The sequence below is a fragment of the Gobius niger genome, assembly GCF_951799975.1.
Source record: "Gobius niger genome assembly, chromosome: 11".
Classification (NCBI taxonomy): Eukaryota; Metazoa; Chordata; class Actinopteri; order Gobiiformes; family Gobiidae; genus Gobius; species Gobius niger.
Window position 1 is genome coordinate 22,425,774 of NC_136862.1, and position 25,228 is coordinate 22,451,001.

Genomic DNA, 25,228 nt, shown 5'->3' on the forward strand with positions numbered 1-25,228 from the left:
CCCTGGAACTGGCTCACTACTTTTACTTGCACCATGACAACTGCCTCATTACTCTTTATGAACAAGATAAAACACATTATATAAGATAATACTGAAACAAATATTAGTAAAAGTGTAGTAGAAAGTATTGACAAGCCGTGTATTGTGATTGCTCCACGGGCACTGCTGAGTGGAGGCGGTGGGTGTGCGATCCACAGCTGGAGCGAGGGTTTGGTACTTTCCGAAAGTGCAGGGCTGATAGATCACTTCCAGATGAATCTCGAGTATGTTTTATTGCAAACTCACACCCAACTTTCTGCTTTCTGTTACGTCCTAACCCGCTCAATTTGTTAGCGCCGCGGCCGCATAAATCTGAGCTGTGGACAATACCAGATGCTCAACTCCAGAACAAATCACGGTCCTCTCCAAAGAAGCCGTATTTTATCATTTGTGGACATTTGCAGAGTTTTATGATTCATGTCATTCGAAAGACCTCGGGGGAAAAAAAAGACTTGAACGGGAACCAGAAAAACAGGACGACTTGCGAGGGCTTTTGGGCTCGTGCAAAGTATTCGCAAAATTGCATTAAAGTCGCGGACACTTACACCTGATTCACTCTTTCTGCCACATGTCGAGTCTACGCTTCCATATGTTCGTATTGTATCATATGGGAACGCGGTTATTTTGGCGTGGCGTGTGCGGAGGAAACATTTGCAGAGATGGTTGACAGAAGTATAAAAACAGCTGCTAACAGTCGGAGGCATATCAACTGTCAGAGTAACTGCCACTGTCGCGCTCCCCTCTCCCGAGACTCCGGATTTACTAACGCACTAAACCCAAAAACCTCAAACAGAAAACGCTATATTAATAGAAAATACTGCAAGTGTGAATCGGGGACGGGTTTAACAGAGTATGCTTTTCATAACATACAGTATTAGGAGTTTATGCGATTCATTCTAAACGATTTTGGAGAGAATATACAACCCTCAACTTTCTTCACCCGTACTGCAATTATATTTGTGATTTTTTTGTTTGTTTAACATTCGAGATGAGGCTAAAGTTGGGATACTGTATGTCTAGTGTTCAAGAAGTTCAGTTTCGACCAGTATAAACGTCTACATTGACCGCTCCATGGCTGAACTGCCGTCTTTCTACCCATAACAATCACCCAACATCCACAAAAGCCCATTGGATCTCTGTAAAAGAGGTCAAACTGCCTGTGTCTGTCTGCTGCTGCTGTTTGGACACGTTTCATCTCGACTTATTGTGCCCACCCGCCGCCCATGAAAAGCCTCACAGCGCGACCTCCCCCCGGGCCCCTCCCCACAACTTTAACTACACCTTCTGTCAGCTCCTTTCACCCATACATCTCTGTCTCTCTGTCTCTCTCTCTCTCTCTCTCCCTTCTTCCTCTTGAGTGTAGTACCAATCAATACTCATAGAAGTTTCATGAGGCTAGACCCTGCACTCCTGTTTCACAATAAAAACGCGGTGGGGTGGGGGAGAGGATGGTAAAAATCAAGGGAATACGGCTTTTTTTGCACAAATTACATGCTTCAAAATACAATCATTACCGAGTTTATATATGTTGTTAAAGCGGTTTTTTGTAGAAAAGCAGAAAGTCGTTCGTGGTCAGAAGCTCAAGTCGGGTTAAAAAGACAAAGGGGGGGATGATGTAAAAGGATACACGGCTGAGGAGGTGTGGTTGCGATCGATTTGAGGCTAGCTCCAAGTTCAATATCACTGAATTATTGCTTCATTCTTCCCTCATGAGATGGGATCTGGTTCTCGACTGGTCTCCAGTGTGTTCGGTGAGTTTGGTTCGTATGCACGAGTGTCTATCTGCATGTGTGAAATGTGCGCGTGGAAAGAGAGGGAGATAGGGAGGGTGATCGGCTTACAATGCAATCAATGCCTTATTATCTGGGCTGTATAAGCACATATTTACAACACATCATTTAAAAGCATTTTCCTGCACGGCTAAAGATAACTTACTATGGTCATATTTGTAAGAAATACGCAAGTGAAGATATTAAACCAGCCTTTTGAAAAAAAAATATATATATATTTCTGTCCATATTGGCTTTGTGTTTTGTGTTCGCAAATCAATACAATTCTCAATTCCTATCAATGCTTTTTTTAGACTGTTTGCATTTTTCTTCCAGACAGTCCCAGATAGTCAATACTACTTTAGATATAAGGTATTTCTTGCAAATCATAGTTTTGAGAAGAAGTAACTTAAACGTTCCCTCTATTTTCCCTGTATATTCCACATGCAATCCTATACAACATACATATTGTTTCCACATCTCAAGCAGGAAGGTCCTCAGACAGATGCTGCACATGCTTGTGACCAGGGCTGGCCAATATGGGAAAAAGTTGCAATATTCTATCACTGTCAACGACTAAACTTAACCAAAAACATCAAACGATATCTTTATTAAATCATGTACAAAGATGTAGCTGTAGGACCTCAGTGATGTGCGATATGCTGTAGCTGCATGTGTTATTGATGCTGCATTACCGAGCATTGTGATAAGTTGTCAATACTGGGCCATTGTCAGCTCATGGGACTGTGTGATGTTAATTCATCCCACCCGTGCCACAGTACGGCAAACCGACTGCATATACTGTTCATAACTGTGTGTGTGTGGGTGAGGCCATCTGCTGCACAGCCCTCCTCATATCTCTCTGATTTACTACGACTTTCAACTCCATGCCTTGTTTCAACCTCCGTGTGGTAACTTGTGTACAACATGACCCCATTTGAGCGTGTATCTTTGAAAAATTGTGAGTTTTGTAGCCTGCGCGGGAGCTTTGAGCATGTTTAATTGCCCGAGCTTTTAACCCAGAGGCGAATCCAGCTTAAAGTATTGAAGAAAACGCACCCGCCAATCAGATGAGAGCTGTGCAACCTTTTAGCAGCCACTTCCAGACTTTGAGAGGGGGTCATGTATCCGCGGTAACCGATCTGGTTTGCCGGGTCACATGTTGAAGCCATCAGCCAATCAGGGGGTCACGCGGGGTCACCTCCGGCCAATCGCAGCCGCGGTTTAGAGTCCAGACGAACCAATTATGCGAGAGCTTTGCCTCAGGGTCGGACTGAACATGTTTGGAGCAAGGAGCGCTGGAGGAGTGTGAGGCCACCACCTTTGTTTGAGCCAAAAAGTAAATACGAGCACAGTGCTTGCATTTAGATCTACAAAAAAACTGTTATTTTATTATATTAATATGCAATTAAGCGAAAACGAAGAATTAACTTAAAAATATTATTTTAACAATATATTATTTTCTTGAGGACACCCTTTTAGGCAAGCAAGGAATACTGTCAGAATGTATTTATTTTGTCTGAGAGAATTTCAGACCTGTAGGTGAAGCAGCCGGAAGTAAATGCAACATGCAAACTCCACTGAAAAACCCACCAGGCGAGGGATCAGAAGTCACCTTCTTGCTGTGAGGCGAGAGCGCTAATCGCTGTGCCTCTATGCCGTGGGAAATTGATGTCTCTAAGACCAGGCTCTAATAGTCTATTAATAACACTGGCATTAATTTGTGCCTGAAAGTGACGACATAAAATATGTAATTTGATTAATTCTAAGCGCTGATGTAATCGCCACAAATCAAGCATATAATGAGCCATAACAATTACCACCCACAACAATAAAGCAGTGAACGCAATTTAAGGGGCATAATGTTATCTATACAGGGCAATATTCTGCATGACAGCAGTGATAATTATATTAAGTGTGTACATTTGTAAAGTGCCAATGTAATTCAGGCCTCTGAAGATCGTCTCTGCCGATCAATGTTTGGAAGACAGGCCTTATGAAAATCTACTCCCAGATTCTAATTAATACTAAGCCTAAGTCTCTAAACTAGACCCTCCATTGAGCTGCTATCAATACTGAGGGTTATGTGTCAGTAGTAACATTTGTAAAGGCATTGTATGAAAATGAAATGGCTAATTAAAACAGCATTTGAATCTGTGGATGTTTTTGAGATGCAGTTTCCCACGTGAGAAACATCACTATAACTCAAAAAGATTTAGGTCTAACATAATGACCGATATTAAACCGCTGAGATTTATAAGCAGCTGACTTTATTATTTCTATTGATCACCACATAATCCTTTTGATCTTTAGTTAATATCCAGGCAGTAAAAGTGTCTTTTCTCCTCGCAGTGACGTCAGGACTGCTGTGGAGTGATGGAGCCGTGTTAAAGCTGGATCAATACAGAGCAGACATCACATCACCTTCAGCTCACAGCACATGTTAGAATCCACATGTACGTTCGAACACGAGCGGGACTACAGACGAAGAATAATGAGAGTGGCTTTACTGTTTTGCAAGTAACAATTTTCCTATTTAAGCACAAATGGGACTCCTCCTGCCCCGCTCGAGCCCTCGCTGCGCCGCGAGCTCTGCGGTGGCTGTGTGTGTTGGTAAACGGCTTGTTCTGGCTGATTTCACTAATAGTTCCAGTATGCAGCGCCGCATAAAGAGCAGACTGTCTAATTGTAGAGGCCTGTAATGACAGTCTGATGAGGACCACACTGTAAACGAGTGGAGGGTCGTTAATGTTTGACTAATCGACGGTCATTAGTACAACAGTGTCTGGCCCAGGACTGAACCGAGGGAGGCCCGCACCATACGCACACAAACGTACACTTTGGGGGGGACGGGCTGTTTAATATGCAGGCATGTGTTCACTAAAGAGGAGAGTTACCGCATGAGCAACAGAAAAATGCTGATGGTAGACACATTAGAGATCATAGAAATAACTAGCGTTCGATCCCCATATGAATGAATGGTGAAGCCAGGCTCTATATTAAAGTATGGCATGGTTTGACATGTCTGTTTCATGGCATTTATATAATTTCTGTGATTCCTCTGTAGCTAATACATTACAAGATTATGTTTAGTGGGCATCAGATGTGTATCCAACCCCACAAAAAGTAGAAACTTAACGGAATATGATTTAGCATTTAGCTCAGAGGACACTTTTAAACGCTAATTCTTATATAAAGTAAAATCTCAAAAGGTCTGTGCAGTCATGAATGATTTCGACCCACGCTTTGACCCGGCCTAAATGTGGTCGATGGGTTGACGACAGCTAAAAACATCTGGGTCGTTCATTATTTGCAATGTTTGATGGCTAAATGCTAACGGCGATAGGAAAAATGCTGCTGCTGCTCCTGGGATGTGAAGGGAAACCACGCCATACTTTAATCAAGTACCATTCATTTGTATGGGGATCGAACACTTGTTAAAGTTATTTCTATGATTTCTAATATCAACATCTTACTGCTCATGCTAGAATGATGCAAGAAGGTCTATATTATTCCAAAAACATGGGTGTCCAGCCTGTTGCCCAGGAGCTACTTCTGGCTCTTCAGCCTTTTCCAAATAGCTTTCCAAAGGCTTTTTATACTTCTACACAAGCAGAATGGGTCAAATGGAAACTCCACTTCATGAACTGAATACTGCTGCTGGTTCTCCGCACAGTCGCAGTATTTGCACTCACCAGTGTAAATGAAGCGTCCCGGGGTGCCTTTGCAGAACTGTTTGGACTTGTAGGACAGGGTGACCTCCACCACTCCGGGGATGTGTCGGGGCGGCGTCTGCACTCGTATGGCGTGCGGCGTGATCAGCTGCGTTAAACAGAGAGAGAGAAAAAAAGAAAGAAAATACAGTAAAATGAATAGAGCGCAGTGTTTAATGGCTCTTATGGCCTCTGTCTAGTGCGATCGCGTCGTGGCCCAGTCTCCAGTAGGAAGTTTATTTTGATTTCCCGTTCAATGCATTTACACTGGTTCGAGCCGTGAAAGAAATCTCTGAGCGAAGTTTGTTTTCATTTAGATTTAATGCTTTTCGCATCAAATCTGATTACAGCGCTGGAACTAGTGCTGTTTATGTAACATTCGGAGAGAGAGACGCACCTCTGCTTTTAGCGTCTACTGCACATTTTATGATCTTAAACGTATACAAATATTTAAGCACTAACGCGATCTTGTCTGACACATTAGTCAAGCCCTTCTTGAAGTGGAGCGGCAGGTTCGGGACCCGGTTGAAGACACAGGATTGGCATGAAATAGTCAAAGTGATGCTACAATAACGTACAAATCGTAGTTTGCACATAATAACTTCACGTTATCTTTAAGCAGTGAGTGCAGTGGCTTTAACTAATATAAAAATGTGCCAGAGTAAATGATTGTGGGTTAAATCGAGCTCTGCTGCTTTAGTGTTCTTTTTATCTTCGGCACTTTGCTTTTTGTATCTAACTTGTATTCTCCAGTGTCCCATGCTTTATCTGCGCTCTTCAGCTAATTGCCCTTTGGGGACAAATAAAGTGTGTGAACAGAATGTGGGATGGGTTAAATGACAAGACCTGACACCAGAAATCAAGTGCTACTGTAACAAAAATCCAATCGCGCTGTGCTTAAGTATAGACACGCGGTTAAGAGAAAATTGATTGATCTATTGATCCGAACAGGGTGCTAAATTTACCTTTGTCTTTATATGTACTTATCCCATAACCTCATACATGTAATAAACCAAAGGAGGGAAGATGTTGTATAACTGTGCTTTGAGTGGTGGTATTCCTTAACATAGACAATCAAGCCAGCAATACCAAAAGTGCTTCTAATGATCGGCTTTTTAGGTCATGTGCAAAGTCTGACAACTCAGGCCTGGTGTAAACGCCATACACATAATCGCTTTCCCCAACAAACATTCTCTCTCTTCACACTCAATAATAGTCAACACAGATTAAAGGTTGTTTTTGGCTGGCATCCATGGGAGTACCACCCGTGGAGCCGCGTCAGTCCATAGCAGGCCTGTGCACACCGGAGTAACTATAAGTGCGGCTCTCAACACAGTAAACAAACTCCTCAGCCCCAACGCGGCCCGTGTTGGAGCCCGCTTCCACACACTGCGCTCCCAAGCTCAGAGTTGTAGTTGGACCGCAGCCACGGCAGCTCTGAGTGGAGGCACAAGACAAATAAACAGAGAGGCTGAGAGTGGCGCGCAGGGAGAGCGGACTGCAGCGCTGTGAGGGCATTTAGAAAGATGGCTATCACTGATCTGCTGATGGGATCGCACTGGACGATTGTGGAAATGGGGCACTTGCAGTCGTTGGCGGTGGGAGGATACTGGGGCAGATTTAAGCATAGTCTGAAGAGAGTTACATTTGGATAAGTTGTTTATGTAGCTTATGATGAGTTGGTAGAATTCAACAGAAACTATTTTTTAAACCCTTAGTGGAAGTGGGTTAATCAGGGAGTCAGATATGATACATATGTTTATGAAAAAAACAGAAAAAAAACAGAAGACGAATAGAAATAAATGAAAACAAAAATATGTCAGATAAAAACACACAGAATGAAATTAATTAACTTTTTTTTAAATTATTTTTGAAATGGTTAGCACCATGGCTTTGACTGCCATAGTAGTAATATATGAACCCTCTCCCACATGTTCCTACTCATGAGTTAAAGAGGTTGGCTGTTCTAGAAAAAGACATCAGTAGACGCACTGTGGCCTGCATTTGCCAACATTGCCATGACATGAATCTGCCAGAAATTACTTTTAACATGTCACTGGGCGTTAAATTGGTGATAACAGTTAGCTACAGTGTTATTACCTCATCTTTAAGGGAATAAATCCTCATCTAAGAGAATTAATTGAAAGTTGGATTGTAGTGTTGCTCAAATTATCATTATATCCATATTGTAAGACGTCACAATGCATTCCAAGTTTTAGTTATAGACTTGTGTTTGTCCGGATTTAGTTTATTTTTCAAAGTTTTTGCTAAACCTACTTTGGAAACAAAACAATTTGCTCACAAATGTTTCAGAGATTTGCCCACCTGAATGCATAGACCATCTCTTTCTGCTTGCAGTTTAACCCTCTCCTCCTCCTCCTCCTCCTCCTCCAGAGTTTTAACTTTTCTCAAAGCTTCTTGTATTGCTGAAGGTAACAGATTTTAGGATGTTGGCCTGCAAGTCCCTTTCTGCCTGCAAACCAGGCTTCTCCTTTTGGAGGGCAGTAAATTTATTCACCTCCAGTTGAGGTCCATACGCATCCTCCAGCACGGTTTTTAGTTGTTACTGATACTGGTAGCGGGCACCACTTGTCCCAGCTTTCTCCAGCTGCTGCACTCTGCTACAAAGATCCTTTTCCGCAAGCAGTTCAACCTCTTGCAGCGTTTTAGCTTTGCTTAAGAGCTCTTTGTTCCTGTGCTCTTCAGAGAGACTGCAGGTTGGACCCCTGACTATTTCCCTCCTGTGGAAGAGCAAAGTTGTGGCTCATTGCGTCAATCGCCTTCAAGAATTGTTCAACTTTCTCGTCTTCGCCATGCGGCTCCTCCACTCGGCTCTGAGCTTCTGCTGCGGCTTGCTCCTGTCCAGAGGAGTGACTGCAGGTCAGACCCCTGACTATTCCCCTCATGTGGGAGACGCTCGATTTGCTTTAGAAGATCCTCCCGACAGGCTTGGCTTTCTCCTGAATCCACAGTTCACAATATCACAGTTTTTGTTGACGATGTTGTCCCTGTTGCTTCAGTAACGGGCTATAGCTCTGTGATTTTAGGTTCTGATCTAAGGCCTTCAGTTTTCTTATCTCATGCTCCTATTCAGTCACTTTGGAGCGGGCTTCCTCTGTCTTTTTGCTGTTTGCTTTTGACTGATTTTAGATTTTTCACAGACAACTGCAAATCGCCTTTCTCCGCTTCCAGAGATTTCCTCTGCTCTGGGCTTCTCGCAGTGCCATATTCAAGCCCACTTCTCTCACGTTTCAGACTGGTATGAGCCTTATTCTCATCATGGAGGGCAGCTTTTAGTCTGTCCACCTCCAGTTGTAGTCCATACGCATCCTCCTGCACAGTTTGTAGTTGTTCTAGATACTGGTAGCTGGTGCCACTTGCCCCTGCTTTCTCCAGCTGCTCCACTCTATTCAGAGCAGCTGCTGGGACTTTCTCTTGTTCACACTTTAATATCGCAACCTGCATTCAAAGTTTCCTCCTGTTGTGCTGCACAAAGGCTGCAGGTTTTACTCCAGACTTTTCTCCTCCGGTGGAGCGTAGTTGGGCTCGGACGCCTCAATTGCATTTGAGAGATTTTTAACTTTCTCTTGAGCCATTAAATCCTCTTTGTTCATCCTGCTTGTGTCTTAAGAACAGAGATAAGACTATATCAATCTCACTGTGGAGAAATTCACGCATTACAGTCGCTCTAATGTACTGTAAGGTTAAAATAAATGTGCAAAGAAAAAGATGCACTCAAAAAATTGTAAATTCGCAATCATTCCAGTGTCTCATGGGTCCAGCTGTGATCGTGTTGTGTAACTATCTGACCTGTGCAATGAATGATGAGCTCACATTCATTCAGAATATTCATTCAATCACTTCATCACATCACGTATGGAACTCACATGTTCCTTATACAGCAACATTAATGTTCGTGTCTGACAGAGTATTCAGCTCTTCTTTATGTTTTGAGTTTTGTGGTTGTTTCATTGCTCTTGCTTTAATGTGGATGATTTTAGTTGACTTTTAGAGACAAAAGCAAATTTTTTTGTAGTTTGTATAGTATTGTAAGTAGTTGCCCTCCTCGTTACACCACTTCTCTGGACATTTTTCATACATGGAGGTCACTGGCGGATTGAAATGAAAACGCTAGGATATAGTCCAAGTGAGACTTTTTGGAGTTAAAAAAATATCTAGTGAGGCCGCTTTAACACATGCAGGACCTTGAGGGAGACCCAGGGAGGACGAGTGCTGCATGTGTGAAAGAGGCTTTGAATCGCACACGCCAAAGAATCTGGTCAAGGAAGTGGTTTGCTTTGATATCAAGTTACTTCATGCCCTCCAAGGACATAAACACGTGAAGAGGTTGGAATATAGGCAAAATATATTGGTAAATTATAGTTATTGCAATATTTAGTGAGCATATCCATATCACAAAAAGCCATGACTGACACCTACACTTAAAAATGAAGGAAAAGTTCCTAATTTACTTCCATTTGATCATTGTGTTTGATCTAGTATTTTTTTCTGATTTAGTTTGGATTAATTTTATGGAAATAAAAAATAAATAAATAATTGCATACAATATATACAATCATTAATTTATTTATTCAATACTAAGAGCATTTATTTGTGATAAAGCCATAACTGTGGTTTAAATAAAAATAAAAAAAATTGGGAAGAGCATTGATTGTGCTTCAGATTTATTTTGATCTACTTCCATCGTTGCCACGGAGATTTGACCAACTCTTTTTTTTTCTGCAGCAACCGCATGTCACCAACCTCGAAACATGCTATAGAGTTTGGAGATGTGACGTCATATCGCTAAGCATTATGGGATGAGCGGCAATTGTAAACTAATGGAGATTTTAAAAAGTTAAAATACTGTTATTGTTCACATTGAAACACCTGGACACCACAGTGTGTTAGATGTATTTACCAGCAGTAACTCAGCAGTTAACGGAGTTGTTCCACAGCTTTTTTCTCCACTTTTTATATAGTTTTTAGCTTATTTTAGTCAATGGAAATGTATGCTGCAAAGATGGCAGATCTCCATGGTAACTGTGGAATTTCACAAAGTCTATTGTGGCCTATAAGAGGAACCAAAGGGGAGAAACCCACCTCACTCCACACCAGCATGGTCCCGAAAATGACCTGAAGCCCGTCAAAGAAGTTGTCCCCGATGATGATGACTGTAGCGCCCCCTGTGGTCCAGCCCTCACTGGGGCTGATGGCTTTGATGCAGGGAGCTGCTCCTGGAAAAACATTAGGCTAGAGATTAGTCTCGGCTTGATTTTTCATCACTGGTAGGCTGTAAAAAGAAAACATTGAGACATTTTCGTGTAGTAACTGATTTTATCTGGACTTCTCTAGTCCCATGTTAGGAGAAAAGTGGTGGGCCCAATTCATGGCGGCGCCCACGTGAACTTCTGGAATAAGGTGAATTACAGGAGAATTGAGATGTTAAACTTGATGTGCAATAACAATATCAAGTCACAGCGCCCTCTAGTGTGGATACAACAATCAAAGAGACAACCAACCCATGTGACAAAAGCCCCGGTCTCCCTCTAGATAGGTTTTTAAAGGAAAAATTGTGGAAAGAAAAGAAAATACTACAACAGCTAAGACTGATATTGATTTACTATATGGGATCATTTCATTTGATATAGCCGACCCTGGAGTGCACTCACCAATGGGAAATGATGACAACAAGATGCTTTAATAAAATACAGACCGTATATCATTCACAGCTGGGCCAATTCTGTGTGAACTAGGCAGATAGTTCGTTTTACAGGTGACATCTGTATGTGAAACCCTAAAATTACAGTGCAATTCTCCAGGGAGTTTCCTGCCTCACACGCTAAACAGCTGCTCTCGTCACATGGGACCCCTAATATTCGAGAGTGAATGGCCACACACTATAGGCTTCACATTAAGAAAAAAAAAAGGCGTAATACTCTTCCTGTCCAAGGGTTGCAACCGTGAACCGGGGTGTGGTGACGTAATTCTCGTTTATTGGCGTGTCCTTTGGTAAGGCAGCGCTTGGCACCGCGGGTGTTGTCGTAACTTCCCAAAGGCAGAGGAAATATGCTGTGGATTTGAAGCAATTTCCACTCAGAGCGTTTGAGCAACAGAGTCTGGCAAATCTCCAGCTCACTGCTCTGCTCTGACTGCGTAAAAGGTAGAAAATTATGTCACCGTTAAGGGAATTGGCAAAAATCAATGATATGGATTCCATACTCTTTCAAATGAATCGCAATTAAACCGAATTTGCAGTTTGAATTGTGACAAAGGCTGCAATGATTTAGGCGGTACAACATAGTCGTATTCTATATTGTATTTTTTCCAGTATCGGCTCCGATCTCCGATACCGGTTTTGGATCGGTGCATCCCTAGATTAATCTCACAGCCAACATATCGCGAGTGTTCATCTGGCGCTGCTCCATGCGCTTCGGAAGACTCCCTTTAATGATATTACACACACACTCTTGTTTTTCGGGCGAGAGTGCGATGGGTGGGATTAGCCAGATGGAGGGGCAGAAATCACCTGATAGGATTAAGCCATCGGCCATCTGTCCCCCGAGCTGCTCGCAGACACTTTCACACACACACACACACACACACACACACACACACACACACACACACACACACTTCCACGCAGGGGGAAAGGAGAGAGGGAGTACCGTGCTCGAGGTAAGACGCCGTCCCCTCCACAGGGTCCAGTCTGCGGGCGCGTCGGCCATGTTTGGAGTTGTTGTGGACGAACATGTTGTCGGAGACGGCCAGCACGTGTCCCTCCACGCTCACCGTAGTCGACACCACCACCTGAGGGGAAATAGGAAGAAAGGATGGTTAGATAAAGGCATTAGGGGTTTCCCAATAGCGCCACAGTGCACTTAGTAGGATAGTGGGCCATGGGAGAAGCTCCTACGTTGCAAGTGTGATTTTACTTAAAAAACATAAAAGACATAGCGACATATAAGCGAGAATACTCCACAGTGTGGTTTTAAATTATTTTGCTTGCACACTTGTGTTTTGTGTAACATTGTTTAATTAATGCCATTGAACCACACGACTGCTCTTAAGCCTTAAAGTGCATATGACAGGTTTTAAGCTTTTGAAAATAAAATAACTTGTTAAGAAGGATAACATCAGTTGTACGTTCATCAATTGCATAATTATCATTTTCATATTTGAATTTTGAAGCTGCTGACAGGAAGTGAAATAGATAAAGGTAAAGTTCCAGAGCAGTTTGACACATTTCCCATTGACTTAACACGGTCGGCACGGCAACCGTTAAACATCGTTTGCCTTCATCTACATCACTTCCTCTCGGTGTTCAATAAGGAAGTGAAGCTATAAACATCACAAAAAAGGGCCAAACTGAAGAAAGCTTTAGCAAATATTGTGCCTTTTGCACTTTAAAGGGACTATACAGAGTTTAAAAATGTTAAAACTAAGTATCTTCATCCCCTTACAAGTTCCAGCCAGGTCCTAATGTGTAGAATGAGCCCAGACCTGTTCACCACAACTGCCTCTAAAATCCTGCACTGGTCCGAAGTGCCGTCATGGACGAGCTTAAAGGTCCTATATCATGCAAAATCGACTTTTTGGAGCTTTTAGCCATGTTGTTATGCTATTTCCTTATCAAAAACACCCCCAGAGTGGTTTGCGGCTTCATTCACGCAGCTCTCAGTAATCCTCCTGAATCCTGCTCTCTGAACAGCTGCTCCTCCCTCTCCTGGTGAACGACTGAGTGTTCAGTTGTGTCGTAACAACGGAACGGAAGTGCTCAACGTCTGTAATGTAATGTCTTAATTCTATGCTTACGGCCTGATTTTAATTTGTAAAACAGCTTTTTCATTATTTCTGTCGTAAGAGAGAAACAAAGAGTAAAAAATGAAAAAGAAAAAAAAAAAAAAAAGGATGTGCCCGAAGTGCTTCCAGGTCAGCTGTGGCCAAAACAAACACATTGCGTCTGAACAGATCAGTCATGTTTGCGCTGCAGCTGTGAAGATGGTGCTCGTTGCCTACTCTGGACACCTGTTCTTATTCTTAACTAACGATAATGTCACGGACGGAGAAAAAGAAGCGCGTTTGGCTACGAGGACGAGGAGTTTATATTTCACCCTTTTCAGGAAGAGGCCACTCAGCTGTTTTTTTCTCCGGGATTCAGCGACTATCTCCAAAATATTGTTTTTCTGTGACTGTCACTGATGGATGTTTGGGGAACCTTCGCCAGAATCAAAGTGGATTAACTCTTATAACCAACGCGAGTCCCATAATGTAAACAGCGATGGAGCAGAGGGTGAGTCAATCCAAACGCGGGTTAGCTTGTGTGTTAGCATATTAGCATGTGTGTTAGCCATTTATGAAGCTGTGTTGCAGATGTCGACTCCGTATAACTGCATCGTGAAGTGACTTCACTTATTGCTGTTTATTTATATTACGGTAAAGTTGTATGCGCGGAGAGAGGGGGCGGAGTTAACTGAATCGAAGCGTTCTGTCTTCCGGGTTTGAAAAATACCTCCAGAAAACACTTATATTTATCACAAAAATGAGTGCTCCATAGTGGTAGAGGTACAATATATCATATAAATGCCTATACTTAACTTTGGAATGGCTAAAATAGCATGATATAGATCCTTTAATATAGAAGCTGCAGTTACTCATATGACCTGAGGTGGCAGTAGTGAGCATAAAATGAACAACTTGCATCTCGTCTCTTTAAGTAACTATTTACTGGTTTCTGAGCGTTTCAAAACGATTTGATGAAAAAAAAAAATGCTTACGATTTCAGTTTTTTTGTTTTGTTTTCTGTTTCTGAATTTAATGAAACGTGTTGATAAGGTTTAGTAAAATATCTCATTAACGCAATATACAAAACAGTTAGTTATTTAATATATTATTATTTACTCATATTGTGCTGCACTAGTTTTAACCAAACGTTTATTTAGACAAATCAGAAAAACCCATTTGGGCCAATTAGGCAGTTCGAAAGTCTCAACTTGCTTTAAAATAATAAGGAACAAATACATATCTTAAATTACCTTCCCTTATCCAACTATTGCTTATTAAGTGCAACAACCCTATTGTTTATACAGAAAATCTTATTAAAGTGAACCACCCTAAGAAAAACAAAGACATACACAGCTGCTTTACTGCTTTAAAGTGACCATTTGGAGTCACTTATATACGTAACATTAAAATAACCCAGAGCCTGCTTAAGTGGACAAAAGGGGAAGAGAAAATGAGGCATTAAAGAGTTTGGGGTCTGCAGATCATCGCGTGACGAGCGAAAACCACAAAAGTGTGAAAAACTCCTTAAGTGTACGCTGTTATCACTGCTATTACCAACACGGTGAGCCGGCATTAGGCACTTAGCCCTACGCACGGGTGTATGCGGCGTGTCCATCCGCCTCCGTTCAATAGTTCCTGATGGGTCCGGCCCTTAATTATCTCCCAAGGAAACAGAGCTGTCTTCTGGTGGTTCCACTACAATAGCGCCGCACAATTAGAGGCGCGGATTCTGTCACACTCCGGCCACTGTACGACTCTCTTAGCTCCATTACATATTAGTTCATCTCCCGTGCGCACACACATAAGAGTGCATGTATAGAGGGGCTATTGTGTGGATCGGGACGCGGCGGAGACAAAAGCGTGCGCGGCGGGGGTAATAAATCAGAGTCGGTATCAGCGCAGTGTCCACTCTAACTCAAGAGCTGTCTTCCTGATTGTGTTGGCCGGCGCTGATAAGGAAATAATAAAGATTGCGATGCACTAAATCTCATTCGCAACATTGACAAGGCATTTTCCCCGTGTTTCTTTGTCCCTTTGTGTGTTTTGAACCCACTTCTTTTGATTTTCTTTCAAAGGTTAAAGGGATATTTCAGGATTTCTGACATAGGGCCTCATTTCCTAGTTATCCAGTGTTGCTGGTACCTGGAGATATTTTTTTTGTAATTCATGCAGTTCTTATGTTATGTTAAGAGTTTCGTGACGCTAGGCTAATGCAAGGCTGGCGCATTTCTACGATATCAGCTAGCCTGCATTAAAAACAGTCTGACCCGCTCCACAGAGCACCTGAGACAAATCACTTATAACACCAGACTAACGATGTAAATGTCTGTGTTGATAGAATAATTTTAACCATTTTGCATTTAAAATGCCTTATATTTGAGCAGCATCTGCTTCGTGTTTGTATAAGCTATGCGGCGGCGGAGTGATCTGCTAGAAAATAGTCCCTCAAAATGCGATCATTCATGTGATGCAAGGTCAGTTATGTTCCAAAAATGATTCTATCGACACAGACATTTATATGGTTAGTCTGACGTTATAAGTGATTTGCCTCAGGTACACTGTGGAGTGTGTAAGACTGTTTTTAATGCAGGCTAGCTGACATCGTAGAAATGCGCTAGCCTTGCATTAGCCTAGCGCCACGAAACTCTTCGAACATAAGAACTGCATGAATTACAAAAAAAATCTCCAGGTACCAGCAACACTCTGGATAACTAGGAAATGAGGCCCTATGTCAAAAATCCTGAAATATCCCTTTAAGCAAAACCAAACGGCAACAATTCAAAAATGGTACAAAAATAAATAAATGCTTGTAACAGTTTCTTTTTCTGAATCGATGACACTGTTCCTGACACATACCAGGCACTGCCCTAAACACCTGCACATTATTTTCTTCATGAGGATACAAGTTCACAAAGCACTGCCCTCTTTTGTCAAAACCACACCTTCGAAGGCAAAAAATGTGACTGGAAAAAGTGTTGAGTTTGGAGAACTGGGCCCAAATGATGGATTGTGTTAGAGAAATCGGTTCAATGATCAGTTGGTGGCTCTGTGCTGTAAAGGATTTTTAGTGTCTTATCAATTGAGTAAAAGTACAACAACAACAACTCACCAGCTGATTTAGCAGATTTAGTTTAGCGGTGAGTGCACAGTCAAACTTCAAGAATCCCGTTTTTCAGGATTCAAGATCATTAAGAACACTAATCGCCGAAAAAGCTCAAAGCGCAGGGATCAAGACGTCCTTTCCATGTGATTTAACGTTAACTTATTTCTGACACTTTCCCATGTTTCCCATGTCCTTACACAGTGAGTGAAATAAATACCTGGAATCTCCGCATGTCCCGTGGGTTTCCTGCATTCTTTAGACAGTTCTGGTTGCACTTGAGGAAGAACTTGAGGAAAAATCTGCAACGAAAATAAGAAAACAAACACCATTGTAAATGCAGTGGTTCCAATATGGTTTCAAATTCACAGAGAAATAAATGCATCGTCTGTGGAAGTCCTTTAGCCTTTATGCTGACACAATATGAGGAAATTCTGATTATAAACACTTTTCAGAATCATTTATTTAAGAAACTATTGCACAGATTGAAAGATTGCAGTTTTACAGGAAAGGTCTCTATGGGTCTCTACAAACATGTCCTGAAATGTACCATGATAATACTATATCTAATGCCTAACCTCCTCAATGTCAGTGTCAGAAGCAGGAGCATATGCTGTGACTCTATATTAGCCCATAATAAATCCCTCTTCAGTAAAGCCGCAGATGGAGTAGACGGTGAACAAACAGGCGCAGGTTGTGTTTTGGGGGCGAGCATCTGTCTGTCCTGGCACTGCCCTCCCTCACAGCCACATGTGCCCCGTTTATATTAACAGCAGTATAAAACCAGTGGCACAATGTCAGGGGACGGACGGCTGCTGTTCGGGCCACGCAGTAAAAGACACAACTTGTTTAGGGTTTGGCATCGAAGTTACAGCTCGGTATGAGACAAGAAGTTGAAGTTGTACAGAGAAAGTCGAAGTTTTCTAGAAGACATACAAAACACCAGAATGGGTTTAGCAAAGTTTCTGCCTTATTAGTGCAATGTAAAACTTTCAGACAACTGTGTAATGTATATTTTCTCGTGCCTATCAAACCAGAGGAAAATAAATAGATGACAGATGAAAAAACAAAACAGATGAATCAGCTTTCCGCTATTATAAAATGCAATCATTAAAAGTAAACCACTATAAACATCAAATTGTAGATGAACCGATAATCAGTTCTAACAACCCAGAAAAGCTTTTTATGATTACTTTTTGAAAACTGTCGCTACAATTGGGGTTCACAAAAAACACCAACCAATATCAGAATCCACTTCCTGTTCAAATTAAATCAAACTATAGTAACTTCACAATAGAGTTTGGGATCGTATGAGTCTGAAGTTCACGTCAAAGCAGAACTGCTTCATTTAGAGCAAATAATACTGTGTTCTGGCTACTTTACAGACCCGAGGGCATTGTCCGTACTGTCCGAGCGCACATCACCAGTTTCCAAGATGTGCTATACTTTTTTCTATTATCCACATCACCTTAATTGGCTTGTTTTAAAGTCGCACGTCCAAGTTTTCATAAAAAAATCACATTGTTTACATAAGCGGGAGAGAAAATAAGTGGAAACAAACTTTCTTCCTGATCCATCTATGACTGCTCGGCTGTTTTAGCTGACAGCCCTACAGTCCGGACCAGAACAAAGCGCTGTGATACCGCGTGTATCTCCTATAATGGCGTGTTATAGTCTATGAGCAGCGCGGAGCAGTGGCAGCTCCCAATGTAGAACTCTCGCGTTAACGAGCTCTGCCTTCGTTAGCTACACCGGCGCCGGGAGAGTCCGCATGCCTAATTACGCCGACCTTTGGACCCCCGGGTGACAGCCTATCAGAGCGCGGGACAGCCACGGTGACCCCCGGCGACCCCGCACTGTCTAGCCCTCCTCACAACACTAGCATAGCGTTAACATAAGCGGCGCGGACCCGACCCCGAACGGCACGTCTCTGGTAAAAGAGCAGCTCGGGAGGTTTACAACTCCATCTGACACGGGGAGGAAAAAAAAAAAAGGAGGGCGTTTAAGATACTAACGCAACGAGTCGGGAATACGGTTTGCATTTAAAATCGCGAACCCGAACCCTCTGAATATTTCAACAACACGGTGAGTGTGTATTAGCAGCTTTAATGCTTGGACAGTTTCCAGCGGTCCGCGGAAATCTACTGCTGCTCCTCTGTGTTACATGGATGAATAAGTAATGTGCGCTTCTTCCACTGACGGTCAGAGAAATACTCAGCTATTTGTATACATTAGAGGTGTTGCATATTTAGCAGGGGACCAAATTCACTTTGTGTTGAAAACTGTACATTGGAGAGAAAGAATATTGTTGAAAAATATACATCTTGTTTCTTAAAGGAGGGCACGACAATGCAATAAAAAAAGCTTATGATTGTGTCGTCAAAACAACAATGAATTCTGGGAAATGGGGAACATTCCATAATAATTAAATATGGAGTTATCGTTCACATAAAAGCATTTGGACACTATAATGTGTTTGATGAACTGTGTTGACTTTGCTCTTTTCTCCACTTTATGTTTTGATTAAACTTAAAGTGACTATACCTGATTTTGAACCCTTTTAGACAATATGTGACGAAAAAGGTAAACCCCTTTTAGTCACATATTGACTACTTGGGTTGACCATACACAACATCAACAAATCCTAATACGGCGCAAACTTCACGCATCAGGCTGATTTTTTTTCACAAATTACCACTTTTAAAACATACTTTAAAGGGTGAAAAGAAATGTGCTCTACAAAAAGAAAAAAAAAATGCATAGCTCCTTTAACCTTTAACCCCCATTTTAACAGAGCGCATTTTCTCCAGAACAGCATTAAACAAACTGGACAGCTCATTTGAAAGCTTTACTGCGGTTTTGTCACTTTGTTGTGACTTTGTGTTTTTTTGGTGCTTTTTTGTCATATCTTCATACTTTTCTGTTGTTCTGCTTTTGCCATTTTTGTTGCTTTTTGATGTGTTTTCCTTATGTTATTTGTCACTCTTTTGTTACATTTTTGTCACGTTTTGGACGCTTTTTTGTTTTGTTGTGTTATAGTCGCTCTTTTGTTGCTTCTTTGCTGCTTTTTTGACACTATTTCATTGATCTTTTGTGGCTTTTTTTGTTGCTTTTTCCATCACTTTTTAGTTGTGTTTTAGTCCTCTTTTTTACTGTGTTATTGTTGCTTTCCGGCACATTTTTGTCGCTCATTTGTCACTTCATTGTTGCATTTTCATCCTAATTTTCAACCCAATTTCACACTTTTTCAAGAAGCTTGTAGATTTGGGTAAAGCTAAATGGAGAAAATATGCTCGTCTCACGTGGGGGTTAAGAGGTGTCGATGGATAATGTTAATTAAATGTTAGTGAGTCTTGATTTTCTAAACCTCCATTTCAGCCCTTCTTCCTGCTCCTGATTCAGTATTTTTCAAAGTCTCAGTTTGATACAATTTGATGATCGAACATTGCATTTCCCCCCCGTCATCTTGCAAACTAAAAAGGCCCTTCGCATTTCAAACCGCACTTCTCTGATCTGTCACTTAGCCATCTCCTGATCTATCCCTCTCATTATTTCCCGTATTTGCTTTGCGTCCTGGGAGAGCGTTTTCCCTTCATTGATTGCAAACAGAATATATTCCACATTTTAATGCAGTGATACTGGTGTTCCCCCTTCACTTGACCCCATCTGGCCTAATCAAGCGCGCTACAGAGACCCTCCAGCTACACTCGCTCACACCCGCTCCTGTGAATTGATTGGTGGGTGCGTTCGCTGGTCGTTAAGAGGCCTCCAATTAAACCGGGCAATTATAAGAGTCAGATTTAAGGCGGTATTAGAAGGGGGTGCACTCTCTCACTGCGCCCCCGCCCGCCTCCTCGCTCGCCCGATCATGTCCAAGTGATAACAGTGCCGTTGACCTTTGCTATATTGTGAGCAGCCGCACTTTAGCAGTGACCTAACAGCGGACCTTAATGCTGCAAACACAGACATGGGGCTAATGGCAGAGGGAGCGGAGGGAAGGAGTAATTACCAAGGAAGTACACTGGAATAAATGGTTCTCCAAATCATTTTTTCCATTGACATTATTTTGTGTGATAAGTGTAAGAAAAAGTAGGTGTTTTCTTTCATAAAGTTTTGGTCATTCAATTTTGGTAGAATGGACACAGCAAAAGCTTCATCTAACCTGAACCTGTTGCTAAATGTGAATGTGCAATGAATTAGCAAATTTCATAGAAAAAAAAGGGGAAAAAAGGATCTCCAATCAAGAATTAATCAAATGTCAAACCTGTAACCACTCTCAGTCAGCTTGTAATCATCAAGTTGAGAAATGTAAATAACCCTCGTGAAATTACACTGAATACAAAAAGAAACACAGCTGTGCGGTCTATACATTACTCTGTATCTTTGGCCCAAAGCCTGTGTCAAATATAAACCATTTGGACGGTGATTTCAAGGAAAAACACCAATGATGAGCAGGAAAAAGATAAATATGCAAACCGTGATTAACTCTTAATTAAACATAAACAAAATGTTCATAAAAGCGTGCTGTAATTTTAAATCTGTGATTTCATTACAGGGGGAAATCGTGCAAACTGACAACATTGTTTCACTTATGGCAATCTTGTTCTTATTAAGCGACGCCTGACAGAGTCACAATATTATAGACACAATACTAAAGGTGCAGTCAAATGAACACAATATGATAAAGCCTTTGCAGGGAGGGCCTGGTCGTGCTTTGGGGAGACCGCTGGGGAACACCGCGTCAGTCTACCCCAGGGCAGCTGTGGCTACAGTAGTAGCTTACTACCACCCAGTTTGGAGTGAATGAATAATGCAGGAAATTGTAAAGCGACTTTAAGCATCTGGAAAAGCGCATGTATGACTAATGTAATATTATTATTATTATTTTTAATATTAAGAATGGACACATCATCTTCTGTTTTACTTATTGCTCAACTGAATCTTCTTTACTGATGGCAGAGTGTTCCAAAAAGTCCCCCCAAAAAACAAACTCAGTAATAATTTATCTGGCACACACCTATCGCCAAACAAGTGAAGCACCCATAAAAAGTGCAGTCACGAATCACTGCAGTGCACCAGACATATCTGAAACATCACAACAGCCACATGCTCTTACCGGTCCTTGCGCTCATTAGCAATGAGCACAATGTCAGAAATCAATGAGAAAAGAGGTGCCAATATAGAAAACAGCTGAAGTAACTGGCTCTACAAGGACCCACTGTCATTTCTATCAACAATTTCATCAACTGAATACCATCAATAGTCATGCAATATTAATTCATTTAATGCAGTCAAGCGGATTCAAAAATCAGTTGTCGATTTTGATCATGCAGATCTGGAAATGAACAAAGATGTATAATGTATAATATTATGTATAATATAAAAAACTCCTGCCCTAGTTATGTGTGTTATTACATGTTTCATAATCTTACAATTATTACAGTACTATTATTTAGATTATTTTTTGCTCCTTGATAACAAAATGGTCTAAATTTTGCCAGTGTTATTTCGGTCGCGCCGGACCACAGCACCTCTGGATACTGTTTTCTTTGGCCTGTTAGCCCTGGTGTGGTAGTGAACAGCACAGTTACATCCATTATTCAGGGGCTGAGATGGCAATTATGGCTCAGAGCACAACTGGCATTAATATTTAATATATAGGACTAACGCGGGCCCAAAGAGAAAGACAGAAAGTGACAGAGAGAGGGAGAGAGGTACACAACTGTGGGGCAGGCGGAGGAGTAGACAGGGGTGCAGAGCCAGTTCACAAATGGGAGAAAAGGGGAGAGACGATTGTGGGAGTTTGTTCGACCACCCGCCTGTCATTTAAAGCGCTACAATGCCAACGGGCCAAGGGTGACATCCGGGGGAATTCCAGCTATAAAAGAAAAAAAAAAAAAGAACACAACACAGAGCTATGAATGTCTGTGTCCGTTTTACTCCCAAAAGACTCACAATTCGACTGAGCCAAGAATAACGACGAGAGCTCGGAGGGAGAAAAGGAACAAAACATGTAGTTACAGTAGTAGAGGGACGCGGTGACAGGTGGAGGCAGTTAGCGGCGACAAACTGAACAACACATGAGTGATTCTCTCTGTCTCTCTGCGTGTCGTAACTTCACCTGCTGCTGCGGCTGCTGGTGTGACAGACACAGGCTCCTGGTAATGTGTGTGCACCCGACTGGCAAACCGCTGGCCAACTCCTCTGCCTTACTAGAAGTGAGAAGAGGCGCAGCACTGGGACTATTCCATGTTACGTGAGGAGGAGAGAATGATGCCTACATTTAGGTTAGAGTTGAGCATTTTTGTTGGATTATTGCTACAATCCAGGAGTGTTTAGGGGATGACATAGGAAGTCACATAATAAATGATTTTCAGCACAAAAACTACGTGCAATAATCTATGTATCAGCTGCACTTTATTCCCTGTACCAGCATCACTTATTGACAACCTGCACTAGGACTGTAACTTTACACCCAGATATTCTACTTATATAACCTCTACTAATTTTTGTCCTATTTTAATTTAATAATTATTCCCCTATTATTATAACTCTGCCCCCTAAGATTTTTGCCAACTATTGTACATAAGATACCTCGTTTTCCACTATTTAACTGGTTGCACATTTTCCTGTTTGTTTTTGCACACTCTGAGTGATCTTCTTGAACGCCGACTGTAACAAGTGAATTGCTCCATTGTGAGATCAATAAAGGATTATCTTATCTTATCTTATCTGATCTTATCTTTAAAAATATTTATTCGGCAGAAAAGGTCCAGTAGGAGGTTTTTTAGCAAATACAAATTTAAAATCACAAAACTGATGGGAAATTGACTCTGTGACTTCAAATCATAACAACGCCGCCCAAGAAGTGACTTCCTGTTTCGATCCAGCACAACAAAATAAAAGCACACAGCTTGTCTAGTTCAGCATATTTTGCAACATTACAAGAATATAATTAAATACACACATTTTAAGTGTTTTGTCTGTTAATAGTTAGGCAGAAAGAAAGTTGAACTAATGAATAAGATGGTGCTTTTATTTTGGTGTGCTGGATTGAAACAGGAAGTCACTTCTTGGGCGGTGTTGTTATGATTTTAAGTTATGCACAGAGTCGATTTGAATGGTATGTGCTCCTACAGGCCACACAGAAATGACCCTTGTCTCAAAACAAAGTAAATATGTCGCAGCACACATTACCCATATATTTATTGTGGTGTCTTTGCAATTAGTGTAGTTAAATCAGCAGAAGTAAAGCCTGCTCACTGCCAGCAATACAGCCACACGATTGGTACAAACTGCCGGTGGATTTGAAACCAAAAGCTTTGCGAGATCGACTTTTCTAAAATAAAAAGTACGATTTAGTGACAATGTAATCCGTTACTGCTTATACTGTATACTGAGCCTCGATATGAAATATGTCCATCCATCCAAACTGCAGCCCCCTCTCATCTTTCTGTGCAAAACTCCATTCCTCTGTATATGTTTTCCTGTGCGTCTGTTAATCCGCTGCAGATCTACTTCCTGTTTCCTGTTTACCGCGAGAGCTTGTTATTGTGCTTAATGCGATGACATCAGATATCGCTGCGCTCCAACCAGAGGCTCGAACGGAGGGGAAAACTTTCATACGACCAACATCAAGGCGCTATCGCAATAATGATGAGATAATCTATTGCTTCCTGTGAGAGTAATCCTTGTTTTCTTATGTCCCCGTCTTATACACTGCCTTACCACAGTAGCTACTGATTACAAGTTACATATTGTTGTCTCTTTATACTTTTAGATCAAATATTGTATTTTATTAACAACAGTGGGATGAAGCCAGAATCAATTGGTCTGAATCAAACGTCAGAAAATTGAGGCTGTTCTGTCTGCCCACCCAGATTTAGGAGGCTGTTATCGCCTAAATAAAAAGTCTATCGCTTCTTTCACAAAACCTCCATCAGGCCTATAGAACCTAAGGCTGGTCAGGTGTGATGGATATTATGTGTGTAGTAATAATTGGTGGTGTTTTATGAACTGAATGTCCGGCCCACAAGCCAAAGTCTTCCGAGTTTTAAATGTTTCTTATTGGACAATAACAAACATCAGACAAAGTGTCCCCTTACTTTCCACATGTTTGTTTATAATATGTCATATTACCGCTATATAAACGAGTGCTATATGTATTATGCATGGCCAACTAAACACTCTGCTCCTCCTAATTGCAGCCACCTCAGACTGACAGTGTCAACGTGAATGTTTGTGCTCCGAGTGCCCTAACAATCTGCCTGTGTGGCTCGAACTCAGCAAACTTCCATTGCATACACAGATGGAGATACAGTTAGTTTGGCAGCAGAAAACATGTCATTTGCATACAGAGACTTGGAAACATGTCCAACACGGAGCTGTCAGCGGCGGAGAAGAGCGATCAGTGAGAACAATCGAGACACAGGAGAAAGAGCGGGTGCAGGAGAGTGGTCGTGAGGAGCAGATGAAGAGGAGCAAAAGAAAGAAAAAAGCGATCGCGAGGAAGAGGAGGGAGAGACTTATGCGAGGAAGACGACTTAAGAGAAGTGAGCCGAGCCGAGCGCGTATTTTACATAATGATGGTTGATATGCACGGAGGTAATTGATAGCTGAGCTGCAGCCCAAAAACAGGCAGCTAGCTGTCAATCACGCGTCACGTCCCGGGAGATATGCTAATGATGATGATGATGAGGGCTTAGCTTCATATTGCTATCATTACTATTAATGCTGAGCTTGTTGTCACCACTGCATATTTAAATGACAGAACGGCTGATGGCCACTGTGTATGATGTCTATGAGGTCTGCCAGGCCGACCG

The 25,228-nt window shown here is 41.7% G+C and overlaps 1 protein-coding gene across 2 annotated transcripts in view; it reads right to left on the reverse strand.

Annotated features, from left to right (window-relative positions):
* LOC306969954 (transcription factor COE1) overlaps positions 1-25,228 on the reverse strand; it is a 110,306-nt gene that overhangs the window by 20,471 nt on the left and 64,607 nt on the right. For both annotated transcript variants that reach the window (XM_079565751.1, XM_079565750.1), the window contains exons 7-10: positions 16,627-16,708; positions 12,190-12,331; positions 10,625-10,758; positions 5,504-5,630 (exon numbers count right to left, since the gene is read on the reverse strand). In XM_079565751.1, the coding sequence (XP_079421877.1) occupies positions 5,504-5,630; positions 10,625-10,758; positions 12,190-12,331; positions 16,627-16,708 (485 nt within the window). The remainder of the gene's footprint in view (positions 1-5,503; positions 5,631-10,624; positions 10,759-12,189; positions 12,332-16,626; positions 16,709-25,228) is intronic.